Source organism: Callospermophilus lateralis, chromosome 2, assembly GCF_048772815.1.
Source record: "Callospermophilus lateralis isolate mCalLat2 chromosome 2, mCalLat2.hap1, whole genome shotgun sequence".
NCBI classification, from domain to species: Eukaryota; Metazoa; Chordata; class Mammalia; order Rodentia; family Sciuridae; genus Callospermophilus; species Callospermophilus lateralis.
In genome coordinates this window covers 199,622,258-199,637,790 of record NC_135306.1, presented here as the reverse complement: position 1 = coordinate 199,637,790, position 15,533 = coordinate 199,622,258, and the positions used below count along the sequence as shown (strand labels likewise).

At 37.8% G+C, this 15,533-nt stretch overlaps 1 protein-coding gene across 1 annotated transcript; it reads left to right on the top strand.

The window, feature by feature from the left end:
* Positions 1-1,235: 1,235 nt before the first annotated feature.
* On the top strand, positions 1,236-12,926 carry Tcn1 (transcobalamin 1). The gene is made up of 9 exons (XM_076844652.2): positions 1,236-1,314; positions 3,701-3,868; positions 4,702-4,842; positions 5,714-5,866; positions 7,447-7,634; positions 9,993-10,179; positions 11,196-11,379; positions 12,581-12,699; positions 12,865-12,926. Exons 1-9 carry the CDS (start codon positions 1,236-1,238, stop codon positions 12,924-12,926), a joined length of 1,281 nt encoding a protein of 426 aa, XP_076700767.2.
* Positions 12,927-15,533: the final 2,607 nt, after the last annotated feature.

Below are 15,533 nucleotides of genomic sequence, written 5' to 3'. Positions count from 1 at the left end.
GCTGCACAATCCAAGAGGCTGAAGCCCCAGAACAAGAGGGATCAACAGTGCTACCCTAGTCCCAGACCAAAGGCTTCTGGAGAATCACTGGCAGAGCCTGCTTTGCAAGAGTGAAGAAGGGAGAGTCCAATATCCTCAGACAATTGCAGCAGCAACCATGAACCCATTCAAGAAGAATTAAGCTTGCAACTGCTCTGCTTCCTTGTTCTTCCAACTTTTATTCCACCCAAACTATCATCCTATTGGTCAGTGCTGCCCATGCTTAGAGAGGGTCTCCATTTCAGTTGGCTATCCCACATGCTAATCATTCCTAGACACACCTCCATGAACACACCTATAATCCTAGGCATCTCTTAATCCAATCAAGTTGACAATTCAAATTGACGATATACTTTGGGTCCAGAGCTTCAGGCTCAGCTGACCACCAACTGAACCTCTGAAACTGTGAGCCAAAATAAACTCTTTATCCTCTATGTTGTTCTTGTCAGGCCTTTTGGTCCATGCAACACAAAAGCTGACTAAAACACAGAGATACAATGCCAATGATATGTCACAAGTCATGAGGAAGTAGATTGACAATATTCTCTAATAGTGCTTAAAAGAACTACAATAGGCAACACATCTCACATATAGCATATAATATGTAGCAATTTTTGGCAGGCTGAAATTGAAATTTGATGTATATCTCTCTGGTTTTTCTCTTGGGCAAAGAAACTCTCTGGATATCATGAACCCTAAGAGAAAATCTTAGCTTAAAAACCACCATACCAAAGACTGCCTCCTAACCCTGCTTCCCTAATCTTGCCTGCTCCAATTTTTGACTTACAATTTCTACTTTCTTTTTTTATGTTATATGCTCTTGTCCCATCAAATCTGATTTCTCAGGAAAAATAAATCAAATAAAACCAAAGTAGAGTGGAAACGATGATAATGAAAACTAAGTCGAATGTAAAGGACTGATTTATGTCCATCAGACTGAAAACAAGTAATAAATGTGAATCCTGAAGGTGTAGAACAGGAAACAAAAAAAATATTTCCTCATTCTCCCTGACCATACCTTTCAAGTCTTCTTCCTGATTTGTCACATTACTTGACAAATACACTTGACCACACCTCCTGACATTGCTCAATATTTGCTTGAGTGAGAGGGGCTGAGACAGCTGGAGAAGGAGCTCTCATTGCCCTCTGCCCATCATCCAGCCAAGTCCTCAGTTTTCCAGTACTCTGCTGGAGAGATGAGGCATTCATACCAGCTGCCCTTAGCGGGGCTCCTACTGTTTTCTCTTATTCCAAGCCAACTATGCAAGATCTGTGGTAAGTACAATTTCAGCTAAAATTATTCCAGTGTGATAGTCTTCTGAAAGCTATTATCAGAGCACTCTATGTAGAGTTAACTAAGAAAAGACCCTATATCAGGTCTATGTCTGTTTCGACTCCATGCGGAATGGAAAGGGTAATTAAAAAATGATGAGAAAAACTCCACAAGAGGGATCATAGATTCTGTATTAAACTGCCTGTTCTTCCTAAGCTCCAATCCTCTCTACCACAATACCCCTACCAAGTAACTCTCTACTTTGTTCATTTCCAGTGATGGAAAATTCATGATCCCAGAAACTTTTCAGGATCATAGAAAGTGATCTTCTGATTTTGAAGTGCAATCTATTTCTGCAGTTCAACCCATGGCTTTGGTTTAACCCTTTGTAACTCACAGGAAAAAAATAATGCTGATAAGCTCTTTCAAACAATGAGTTTTCTCTCTTGTCATTGTTTATGTTTAGATATTTTAAGCTGCATATCTTCCATCCTTCCTTTCTTTCTATAGGACATAGGTTAGAACCTCATCATCTCTGAGTATTAGCTCCGCAGACTGCAAAGTTCTATTAAAAAAAAGTAAAGCGGGAGAAAGGAAATCCAGGCATGGGTCTAGTTTGACCCCTTAAGTGGAGGATAATGAAGGACAATTGTTGAAACACTTGATCTCTTGAAGTCTGGTATAGGCCTCAGGTGTATGATTTCTCTTTTGTGAATCTGTATTCTAGAATTTAGCTTTAAACAAATTCAAAGATGACTAGATTGTGCCATCTGCAGCTACATACTCCTGGTACTCTAGCCAGCAAGAGGAGATCAATACCATAGGAGACAGGCTTGTATTCAAGCCAAGGCTAAAACACAGAATCTTCCAACTCACATTTTTCTTCCTGTACTGTCAGTTTCCCTACCGGATCCAGAGAATAGGAGACTTCCAGGGAGGCTTTGAAGTTCAATTCATTGCAAAGAATAATTAAATTTGTCTTTAGTGGTCAAGGAAGTTGATTAGAGTTGTTGAACAGGAACTAAAAAGTCTGCTTTAATGCCAGAAAATCTCCTGAACTGGATGCTTCCACAAATCTCAGAAATATGATTCACAATTGTCCTATTGTGCCTGCAACAAACTGTGACCTTCCTACAATCACTCCATTCAGATATTCTTGAGTGTTTATTACAGTGAACAAAATGTGCAAGAGAAATCACATCTCCTGTCTCTAAGTATGACAACAGGAACTCCAGTTGCACTGTAAATAGGAACATATGGAGCATTTTACCATGTGTTAATATCCACAGTTTTTAAATGAAGAAACCAAGGGTCAGGGAAGTTACATAACTTACCCAGAGTCATAAATTAAGGAGCAAAGAGACCATCAAAAGGTGCTGAACACAGGACTACTTTTCTTCTCACTGTCTTACCAACCCATGAGACTATATGGAGATGGGAAGAATTTGGGGATTTTTCTCAATATTGTAAACAAAATATCTTATGTTTTAGGTGGCAATTAACTCTACTTATTTTCCTCCAGATCTTTGGGAACTCTGGATTCTCTTTTACCTCTGCAATAAAATGAACTTCCTTTCATGTTCTCCACTGTAATTTGGGGATATTGTAGGCTAAAACTAGAGGACATTCCAAAGGGAGTGTACTGCTAAGTAATGATCTTGATGCCTGGCCAGTTGGGCAATCAGATAATGCAACTTGGGGGTCAATCATCAATGTAATAGAATTTTTGCCTTAGGGGAATGAATGTTCTCAGGATTAACCCAATAAAGTTAGTAGAAAGAGAAGAAACTAGATAGAAAAAAATAGAAAGAGCAATAGATAGGAGTCAGAAGACATGTATTCTAGTTTCAGTTAACCTTCCAATTATGAAAATTTCTTTAAGGACATTTCTCCAGGGAATGATACTAGATATCCCAGGCTGGACTTATATGCCAGTACCTGATTCACAAGCTGTTAAAATACTGAAATATTACAATGCTACTTGTCACAGAAGTAATGAAGTGGAGGAGGGCTCCAGACCCACCTCTGTATTATTTCACCAACAGCTAGTAACTACTGGATTGACTTTGGTCTGGGCCATAACTATTAGTAAATATTTTAATATAACCCTTGTTTCTAGTCTTAATGTTTTACGAGCATTAATACTGTTACATAAGTTTGCTAAGTTCAGAACCAAAGGGGGTTGTTGAACATGGCTGAGAAAGTTGATGTTAGAGAATCAACCACGGAGCAATAGAGATTTGGATTGGGTTCAAGTCCCCATCAAGGCTTGGTCCAGTTATGTCAATACGGAACCTCCATTTTTAGTTAATGTAAGGGGGAAATGAAGCCATCCTGATACACCTCATAATAGTATTGCCACATTATTTCTTCCTTTCTGTACTACAGAGGTCAATAAAGAAAACTACTCTTATCTGAACCATCTATTGAATACAATGATCAATTCAGAATACACAAGCAAAACCCAATCTGCAAATGTCCTGTTGTCCCTCAGCCTTGTTGGAATTCAGAACAAAACCCTAAAACAACAAGTCGAAAGAACTACGGAAGGGAAAGGTGAGTGTTATATTCTATGAAATATTTAAGAAACGATCTACCTATCTAAAGAGATTATCTCCAACAAATCCTAAAAATTATGTGTTCAAAGTACCTCTGATGCATCAGTCCCAGCTGTATAAAACCTGGAGTGACAGTGCCTAGCAGCATCAAATCCACTCACTCTAGAGCTAGGTCATGCTTCTTTGGATCCTTCAGAACCACAAAGGAAAGCAAAATATATAGACTCTTAATATGGTGTTGTAAACTAGATGAGTTTACACATAAGGATATGAACCACAAACAAAAAAGCTCACAGTAGAGCAGCATCTGTGGAACAATAAAAATTTCAAGTGGGTTCAAGTCCAGGATTATCCTTGAGCTAGTCACATTAATACTGAGCCTCAGGTTTTGAGTTGATATAAGGGGGAAATGAAGCTACTCTTTCCTCTTCATATTATTATAAGAGAAGTCTGAAAGTTTTGATACTCTATAAGACAGAACATAAAAATCAACTATTACTGTCCTAGCAAGATGGCAATATGAAGATAGAAAATCCAAAGGTTTTAGTATTTATCTATTTTTCTTATCTTTTTTTCATCTTTTGTAAATATTGCATGATTTCAAAAAGATCCCATTTTTTCATGAAAAAGACTAAGACCTAGCTTGCACTGATACAGCAGAGCCTTAGAAGGCTCTGCTTTGGGGATTAAAAAAAAGAGAACAATAAAAATTTTAGTGTACAGTAGAATGGAGAAAAAGAAGTTATAAGCAATATAAGCCACAAGGAAGACAGGAAGCAAAAAAAAATCACAAGCATGTGTCTTGTTAAACTTGAACACTTTTCTTTTCAGATCTAAATTTAAGCTCGGGACAGCTTGCTGTGATTATACTGGCTTTGGAAGCATGTCATACCACTGGTGAAAACTTTACATATAATGAATATCTGCTCAGTCATCTAGAAAAGAAATTCCAAGACGAAATTGAAAATATGAGTAAGAATCAAATGTTCAGAAACCCTCAACAACTTTGACTTCTCCTCTACTGATTCAGAACTGAATAATGTCCCTCCATTGTGTCCTCCTTCCTCTTCATCCCATTCATCCTGTGGCATCCCTGCAGGTTACTTCCCCCTCTTCCCTCTTTCACTGTGTGACCTGTATTTTTTTTCTTTCCAAATTGTGTTCAACTGAGCACTGCCATATCTATGTCAAGGTCTCCTTCACACACACACACACACACACACACACACACACACACAATTCTTTAGTCCTCCAGGAGCTTGGCTTTTAGGCAAATAATGAGTAACACCAGAAACAGCTGAACAACACAGGACACTGAGTTGTAAGTAACAAAGCATCCAAAATTAATATAAGAGCTAAAAGTGGCCAGAGTACTTTATCACTGGGAAAAAAGGGTTGACAGTCATGGCTACTAGTGAAATGCATTATTTTTTTTAAACTCCCACCTAATATATATCCTATTATTTATTAACTTCCTCCAATCCCACCTTCTTTGAAGTGCCTCCAACCCAAGACTTTCAGCTTACTGTTACAAAGGCAAGAGGCTTGGAGGTAGGAAATCTAGGTTCTAGTCATAACTCTGTAACCAGCTGAATATCTGGATAGTCCTTCAATCTCTTCACTGTTGGCTCTCCTCGGATTTAAAATGAAAGGGGTTAAGTCAGATTTGGTGACCTTTAAAAGTCTTTACATTTCTTGGATTTGCTCATCCTATGGGTGATCTCTACCTTCTCTTACTTACCTCTTTAAATATACAGAATGACAATAAAGAAAGTAGGAGTATGTTGAAAGGAGTATATTCCCCAGTACCATGAGTAAATATTTATCCTTTTCTTTCTGCCAGAAGCACATGATGGCAATCCACTGACCGACTTCTACCAGGTCAGCCTGGACGTTTTGACTTTGTGTCTCTTCAAGGGGAACTACTCAACCACCGAAGTTGCTGAATTATTCAATTATACAAAAAACTATTATTTGGGTGGTCAGTTCTCAGTAGGTGAGTGTCACTTAACCCAGTTCCCTTGGCTCCGAGGATACAATCACCAGTAGTTCTTGCCCTTTGGGTTTTTGTACCAACATTAATCACATTTTTTTTCCCTATCTTCTTTACCCTCAGAAGAGAATATTCTTTGGGGGAAATCATGGATAATGGTTGGCAGTTAAGCCTCTTTCCAGATGTGTGGTACCATAAAAAGACCTGGCTCCTAGTGCGGATTAATATTACAATCTGTAAAATAAGGATGGAACATGAGAATATACATACAAAATATTTTAGAAAGCATAGAGTTTAAGAAATAAAATTCAAGGCAAGTCATTTAATTTAACACTGCCTCTTTCTCTAATTTACTGAGACAATGTTGGTTGACTTGAACAACACAACCTCTCCTGGGGAAAAGTCCAATATTTTGATCAAGTAAAGGAGAAGAACCAATTTCCCACTGTGTCAGTTTAATCATCCAAAAGAAGTCTCCTCTAGATAACTAGTATTGGTGCTCAGCTCCTATGGATCCAGATACATAAGGTCAAAGCAAAACACCAGTCAGTATTTCTGGACAGAATGTGAGACTTCCCATATTCCTTTTCTTTTAAGAGAGAGAAGGTGCCATACCAAGGAGCAATCAAGCATCAAAGAAAGAGTCCTTATTCTTCCTTCTTCCCGTCTTTTGCCTCATCCTGTTCCTTGAGAGGATTTACTGGGGAACAATTCTGTTAACTGACATTTTTATTCAGTGTAATGGACTGATTAGGAACACACAAAGGTTTTTTTGTTTGTTTTATTATCCTGGATTTTCTCAATTCCCTTACCAATGTGGTTGAAAAGTTGAAGAATGATTTAAAAAGATGAGAGCAATCAAGATCTAAAAGTGAAAGCTAGAAAGAAAAAAGCAGGGAGAGGATTTCATAAAAATGAAAGGGAGATCAGTAGAGTAGAGATAAGGATGGGAAGGGGAAGAACAGAGGAAATGGGGAGGTTCTGGGCAATAAAATCCTGCATTCCTGGAAATCCCTCCGTCCAAGACAAACTGGAATGGTTGGTCAACCTATCACCAACGTTTTGTTCCCTAACAGATATTGGTGCAATGGCTGAAAATAGATGGGAGATCAGTAGAGTATAGAGATTAGGCAGAAGGAAGAGTAGAGGGATAAGGGAGGTACTGGGCAATGAAATTGATCAAATTATGTTATGTGCATGTATGAATATATCACAACAAATCCCAAGATTTTGTATAGTTATGATGCACCAGTAAAATAAAACAAAAATGGAAAACTATTCATGAATATGGACTTACAAATCCATATATGGTTTTATGGCTGTAACATAATATGTCATATATGTGCACATGACAACTCAACATAGGGAAGAAATCTTGAAATAAATTTGAGTGCATAGTGAAAGATGATCAGCCATATCTTGAAATCCTTCTCCGCTGTCATCAATCCGAATGACCAAACATTCTGGTTTTTCCAAATTTGTCCATTTAGCTGACTCTAAGTCCTATCTCCCCAGAAATCCCTTGGTCTAAGACAAACTGGAATGGTTGGTCAACCCATTACCAATGTTTTGTTCCCTGACAGATACTGGTGCAATGGCTGTCCTGGCTCTGACATGTGTGAACAGGAGTCTAACAAATGAGCAGATCAAAGCAGAAAAGAATTTAACAAAAATTGATAAGTGTATAAGGTTCCTGGTAAAAAAAATTCTGTCTGAGAAAAAAGAAAATGGTCTCATTGGAAACACATTTAGTACAGGAGTAGCCATGCAGGTAAGTCAGAGGGTAAAAATAGGAGACAGAAGAGGGAGTCACAGAGAACAATACCTTGATCCCTTATTATTGACCCCCTAAGATGATGATGATATTATTATTATTACTATCATTATTATTATTTCTTTTTTATTACTTTTTAAATTATATGACAGTGGGATACATTGCAATTCTTATTACACATATAGAGCACAAATTTTTATATCTCTGGTTATATACAAAGTATATTCACATCAATTTGTGTCTTCATACATGTACTTTGGATAATAATATCCATCATATTCCACCATCATTTCTAACCCCATACCTCCTCCCTTGCCCTCCTACCCTTCTGCCCTACCAGAGTCCATGTATTCCTCCCACACTCCCCCTCCCTACCTGACTATGAATCAGCCTCCTTATATCAGAGAAAACATTTGGCATTTGGTTTTTTGAGATTGGTTAACTTCACTTAGCATTATCTTCTCTAACTCCATCCATTTACCTACAAATGCCATGATTTTATTCTCTGTAACTGCTGAGTAATATTCCATTGTGTATATATGCCACATTTTTGTTATCCATTCATCTATTGAAGGGCATCTAGGTTGGTTCCACAATTTAGCTATTGTAAATTGTGCTGCTATAAACATCGATGCAGCTGTGTCCCTGTAGTATGCTGTTTTTAAGTCCTTTGGGTATAGACTGAGGAGAGGAACAGCTGGGTCAAATGGTGGTTCCATTCCCAATTTTCCAAGAAATCTCCATACTGCTTTCCATATTGGCTGCACCAAATTGCAGCCCCAACAGCAGTGTATGAGTGTATCTTTTTCCCCACACCCTTGCCAACACTTACTGTTGTTTGTATGCAAAATAGCTGCCATTCTGACTGGAGTGAGATGAAATCTTAAGAGTAGTTTTGATTTGCATTTCTCTAATTGCTAGTGATGATAAACATTTTTTCATATATTTTTTGATTGATCATATATCCTCTTCTGAGAAGTGTCTGTTCAGGTCCTTGGCCCATTTATTGATTGGATTATTTATTTTTTTGGTGTTAAGTTTTTTGAGTTCTTTATATAACCTAGAGATAAGAGCTGTATCTGATGTGTGTGTATAGTAGTAGTAGTAGGAGGAGGAGGAGGAGGAGGAAGAGGACTATGTTTCCTACACTATTTTTCTTACATGATTTCCCAACACCATCTGAAATATATTCTTTTCACCTTCAATCTTTACCTTTTCATATCCAATGCTTTTATGAAGCTTTTCCTAACTATAATTTCTTTATGAAATTAGAAATTTTGCTACAACCTATCTTGTTATATCACATGTAATTTCACACTTTACCACATACTGTTGTTTTGTGTGTTCATCTTTCTTCCAAATTATGTTACTGCTGCATTAGTAGTGATAGTAGTAGTAAATAGTGTCAGTATTTGTTGTGTCCTATTAAATAAATTAATGCACATAACATCATGAGGAAAGGATTATCCTAAACAGGAGTATGAGTCAGAGTGTCAGTAAACTTGCCAAATTTTATAAAGCCAGAAAGTGTTATGGATGGGGATGGACCTCAACAGTTGTTCTCAAAACTCACTCAGTACCTATACTGTCGTGTACACATTCCTCAAGGTCTGGCACTTTTTCTACATTCTTTCATTGACTTACTGAACTCTAAGTGGTAGATACAGGAATAGAAAAAAAAAGAAGGTTTGAAGGAAAAAAATGCAGAGTCATTAGGATGAATAATTATTTGTCAGGCTGACGCCCGTCGGGTAAGAGAACTTTCAGAAGCATCTCTTGGTGACTGGTCAAAATACAAACACTCTATCATTTCAAGGCCATGTGCTCCCCATTCCTACCTTAGGCCTTTGCTCATGCTGCTCCCTCAGCTCAGAGTCCCCTCCTCTTTCCTCCTTCCAACATGCCTCATACTGCCAAGCTGCCAAGGCTCACCTCCAATACCACCGCCTCCAATGAAGTTTTCCTCAGACTCACTACATATATGTGAAACCCTCTCCATTTTTGAAAGACAATGTCACTAGACACTTCTCTTAGGGCATTCATTTAGGGCACCTTTTACAATAGTTTGTTGATTATGTTTATTGAGTGCATCTTTATGATAGGTATTATTCTAGAGTTAAAATACAGGAGTGAATATGGCAGAGAAAGTCTATTTTCAATGGAATCATTGTAGCTTGCATTACACAATTCCCCTGCACTCAAACTAGTCTATAACCTTCCATATAGTGGGAAAGATAACTTAATTATCCAAGGTGCTTCCTATGTTGTCAATGTTCAGTAAATTCTTACTGAATTAGTTAGGTGCCACCTTCCACCCTATTTGAAGTGTCTCTGACTCGCTTTCTTTCTCACTAGGCCCTCTTTGTGTCATCAAAGTATTATGAAGAAAGTGAATGGAATTGCCAACAAACTCTGAATACAATATTCAAGGAAATTTCTCGGGGAATGTTCAATAATCCAACTGCTGCGGCCCAGATCTTACCTCCCCTAATGGGAAAGACCTACTTGAATGTTACAAACTTTCCTTGTGTCTCTGATTTAGGTATAAGCACTGAAGGAAGGGTAAACTCTTTTGCCTTTCAGCCTAACACCCAAAGGATGTGAGAGGCAGGAGTCTTTAGGGACTGAAAGTGAGAGGATAAGCCTCTAAGCCATAGAAGTTTCTAGACAGAATTCAGTTCTCATTACAAAATCAGGAATTACAACCACCTGAGGACTTGTTCTCAGGGTGGCAGACCTTATTCTTGATTGAAACATAGATAAGTGATGTCTGTCTTCAAAGAGATGTTTTCTGATTGTAGATACAGAAATTCCCATCCTAGAAAAAGCATCATTCCCATTCTAAACGAAGTATAGAAGGTGAATATTATATTTCTGACTTTTCATTATTCACACAATAATTTCCATTATTCCTCTGTGAAAAAATACAGGGTTGGAAAGAATATGGCAGTATTCTTAGACAAATGTAGTATGAATTATTTATTCAAACAGATTATTTTGAAATAAGGTAGAAAGGAGTCATTTTCTTCTATCTCCCTTCATTCCTGGTACAGCCACTTACAGATTTAGGGGCATTGGGCAAATGTTTAACCTCTAAGCTAAAGTAATTTCTAATGTAGAAAATGGTAACACTACCTCACACAGGTTTTGTGAGAACTGATTGAGCTAATTCATGTAAAATGATTATTGCAATGGCTGGCACTTAATATGTTCTTAGTAAATATTAAGAAATGAAAAGAGGGAAGATAAGCATTGCTGGATTCTGTACCAAAGGGGAAAAAAATCAGGACTGTCTGTGGAAAACGGGCATTAAGCCAACTGAATTGTTTAAACAGCTGGGAGTTGAGCCCAATGCCAGCATTCACAGGTGGGGTAGTCTCTGTTTTCATTTCTGTTTAGTCACATGAGAGATCTTCCCCTTGATGACATTTGCTTCTTGTAGCAAATTCATCTCTGTATAAAGGAAAGGAGTCCTTAGACAGGGGTAGAATGGTATGCAAACTCTGACACCATATTTATTCTTCTGCATATCTATCTCTGCTTTTCTGTCTCTGTCAGATAAATTCAACATTTCCAATGATGCACCTGAATCTAACACACCTTCTAACTCATCCTCATTCATCCTCGTCCATTACTCTGTGGTAATCAATGAAACATATCCTATCAATGTCACCGTGCCAAATGGTTCAGTCTTCCTAGATGTGATGAAAGAAGCTCAAATACAGAATTCGACAGCATTTCGGTATGTCTGACCATAACCTAATGCTAATGTATTTACTGTAATTTTGAAAGACTTGTTAAGAATATATCTGCACCTGAATATAAAGTGTATTTAAGACACTTCTGTACTGGTACTTTTGTTATCCATCTATACCTCACAGCAGGGTTTAAAAATACCTATTATATGCTAGGAAGATTATTTCACCTCAAAACACATAATATGTATTAAGTTAATGTTCACTTAATGAATGAATGAATCCCAGGATTCTTTCTTTTTTCAGCAAAACTTGAATAAATAGAACCTTTTATATCAGACATCTGTGTCTAGAAGAGTAGTTCTTAACTACTTTTGAATCAATGACTCCTTTGAAAATCAGATGAATGTAATGAAAGCTCATCTCAGAAAAATTAACACCAAAAAAATTGACATTTCAATTGGTAATTTCACAAATGCACTTAAGTCTCTCCATTTCTCCTTTTCAGGAGATGTATGGACCCCTAAATTAAGGTTCCCTGGCCTAGAGAGGTCAAATAGCAAATTTAAGATATTTGTGCCCCTGAAAAGTATGATTTATTTGACTCCTTAAATCTAGTTGAAAGTTATTTATTGTGTCTAACAACATGTGCTGTAGAGAAAATCTGAATAATTGTGTGTGTATATATATATATATATATATACACACATATATAATAAATATATTTAAAAGACTGATTTCAAGAGCTTCCAAGCAGATAATGAAATATGACTAAGGAATGTGAAATAGATAACAACCTTGTCATTTTGTAATACACATCACATGAAATATCAATCCTTCCTTCCTGATTGTCTTTTCTAAAAGAAAACCCACTAATTTGCAGTGCCTTGAGGTTAACATGAGGTTAACACTTTCTTCTACTGCTCCAGTATCTTCAACAGGTACTATTCCAGGGTGGAAGGTTGAAGAAGTTAATTGCAAAGTGTGTATAATGGCAGTGGGGGAAGACAGAGCCATGGGCATCACATTGCCACTTTGACAGAGTGTGAAGTGCCTGCATCAGAATCCCTGGACTTTTGATAAAACCTGCAGCTTCCTGGTCCCCAGCCCAGACCTAAGAATCAAATAATCTGAGTATAGGTCCAGGAAATCTGTATTTTGGGTTACATCTCCAAGTTATATTTAAAAACATTAAAGGGTCTCCTTTGAAAATTCTAAATTCTTATAACTCATTCACTGTCCCCATAGTTTCACAATGGAGCAGAGCGCATGGGGCCCCTACATTACTTCTGTCCAGGGTCTGTATGCCAACAACAATAAAAGAACCTACTGGGAACTTCTGAGTGGAGGCAAATCACTGAGCCAAGGTAAGAAGAGATGTACCAAGAAGTTCCATGGAGTATAAATGCCCAAAGTTCTCAGGTGGGAGGGCATAAGCTTTTGTTGGAAATGGGCCAAAGTGTTGGGCAAGATGGCATCTAATGGTGATTCAGTGGTCAAATCTTTTGACCTCTCTTTCTTCCTCTTTTCAGGAGTTGGTAGCTATGTTGTTCATAATGGAGAAAACTTGGAGATTCGTTGGAGCAAATACTGATAAGCCCAGACTTTCCTCTTATGAATGCACCTTTTGGAGTAGAATTCTATGCAGAAATTAGCCCAACACTCCCCCCTCCAATTCAATAAAAGATCAATGTCTGTACAAGAAGAGCATGTTCTAATCAGTTAATTTTCAAAAGGATTTTATAAGTTATTACAGGGATGATCACCTAAAGAAGAATAGATTAGACTACATGTCCAATAAGCTGGGTTCGGCTCAAGCTTCCCCAACTATCTGGAGGATCTTCGGCAATTGGGGAAAATTAAAGTTTACATCTAGGGCTGGGGTTGTGGCTCAATGGTAGAACATTTGCCTCACATGTATGAGGCACTAGGTTTGATTCTCAGCACAACATATAAATAAATGAATAAAATAAAGGTCCATCAACAACTAAAAAAATTATTTAAAAAAGTTCCAGGGTCTAAAGTTGCAGCAGCAACCATGAGATCAATGAAAAGCTCACAAGGAGACATCTCTCTGAAGAAAGCAAGGGAGGAACCCAGGTGTCACTGACTTCATACAGGCAGTGAGTAGAGAGAAAAACTTGTGTGGAAAAGGAAACATACAGGAGAAATCAGTCCATAGTTTGAGGAACAATACCATCACCTCCTCTGTTTGTCTCCCTTGGTTCCATTTGTTCTTCCCCCACATTTATTTTCCATTTAGTTCCCCATAAATTCACCCTAGTATTCATGTTAAATATGCATGCAAAAAAAATCACATCTGATCAGTAGTGGAAAGAGAATAGCAGGAGAGAGGAAGGGGAGGAAAAAAATCACCTCTGATGTCCATTTCCACCAAATTTAAAAAAAAAAAAACATTTTAAAAAGGGGGTGAAAGGTTTCTAGGCAGCATGAACTGAATTGCACTGTATACCAAGTACCTGAGTTGCATACAGATACAGCCAGGAGCCAGAAGTACCTTTAAGATGTCAAAAGGCTCCAATCTACTGTCATATATAACTAATAAGAACAAATAAAACTTTTTTTAAAAAAGATGTCAAAGGGTGGAAGGTGCTTCACATATCACACAAATAGCCCATTTCAAGTAACTCCCAGAAGAAAGATATCCTCAGGTAGAATCAAAATATTTTAAATTACTCCTCATACTTTCTTCATGATAATCTTCCTCTCTTCCACCTGCGACCCTGCTTCATAGACAGAGGCTGAACCCTACTCCTACATACCACTTTCTGATACTGCTTCATAGACAGAGGCTGAACCCTACTCCTACATACCACTTTCTGATACTGATTCTCAATTCTCAGTTCAACTCTCCCCTGTCCTCTTTTCAGGAGTTGGTAGCTATGGTGTTCATAATGGAGAAAACTTGGAGATTCCTTGGAGCAGGTGGGACACATGTCCCCATTATTAGACTGCAGTGGATTCTATCCTCTTGCTACTGTGACTTACCTTGAAAGTAACAGTAGAGACAGGAAAAAGATGTAAGCCCTTCCAGGCCCTCATGGTGCTGCTAGTACAGAGAGCAATTGTCAGGTCTAGACTATACACTGAAGATAGTAATTTTGGATGACAAATCCAAAAAAAAAATGTTAGAACTGGCACACTATCCCATACTCTGCAGAAGGGAATTGTACAAGGGCAGGAATAGCAGGAAGTGGAGACACCGGCTCACGTTAGATATTGTCTAGCACACCCTAATATGTATCCTGTGTTCTCACCTCACAAAACCACCAACAAATTAGTTCACTAATTCACTCATTCAAGTCACAAGTGCTGGGGATTGAGGAGTGAGAAAAACAAACCAACCCCTACCTCCTTGAAGTAGTTATTCTAATGGGGAGGAAGACAGTAAACAACTGTACACAGTGTGACAGCCATAAGTTACAGCAGGGAAGGGTGTGGTGATGCTGGTGGGGGTGAGGTTAATAGGGGATGGTCTGGAAGGCCTCTCTAAAAGCTTCCCTTTGGACAAAAAGATGAAGGAAGTGAGAAGCCACCACAAGGATATCTAGAAGAGCGTCCTGGGTGGGATCCTGGAGGTAAGGACTTAAAGGAAACCCAGAAGCCACATCTTATAGAGCCTTGTAAGTCATAAAGACTTTGAATTTTATTTTAAGATGAGAGCCACTGGACAATTCCCCCCAAAAAGCAGCTACTTAAAATGCAGAAAAGAATCAGCCCCTTCCTTCATAATTTCAAAATACTGTTCCAGTTCTGTATTATAGAGGAGTTTTCTTTGCTTTATAAAATGGGTACATTTCTAAATATATATATATATATATATATATATATATATATATATATATATATATATATATATATATATATATATACTTTATCTAGTTAACTGATGCCTTATTATCTAATTACTTGTCTGAAGGGTTTGGGTGTTGAAGACTGTTGTCATCCCCAGGTAAAGAAAGATAATTTTTTTTTAATGAAACAGAGGTCTTGTTTAAAAATCTTCAAAGAATCTGGGCCAGAACCAGGTCCAGGTTAACTTGATTAATTGCATAAAGCCAAACTTCACCTGGAAGATCCCCACCTGAGAACCAAAAAAGGGGCCTTGGACCATAAATGAGCTCGTGCCCACAAATCAACCAAACCTCAACAAAGTGGCTGCAGATAAACATTCAGTAGA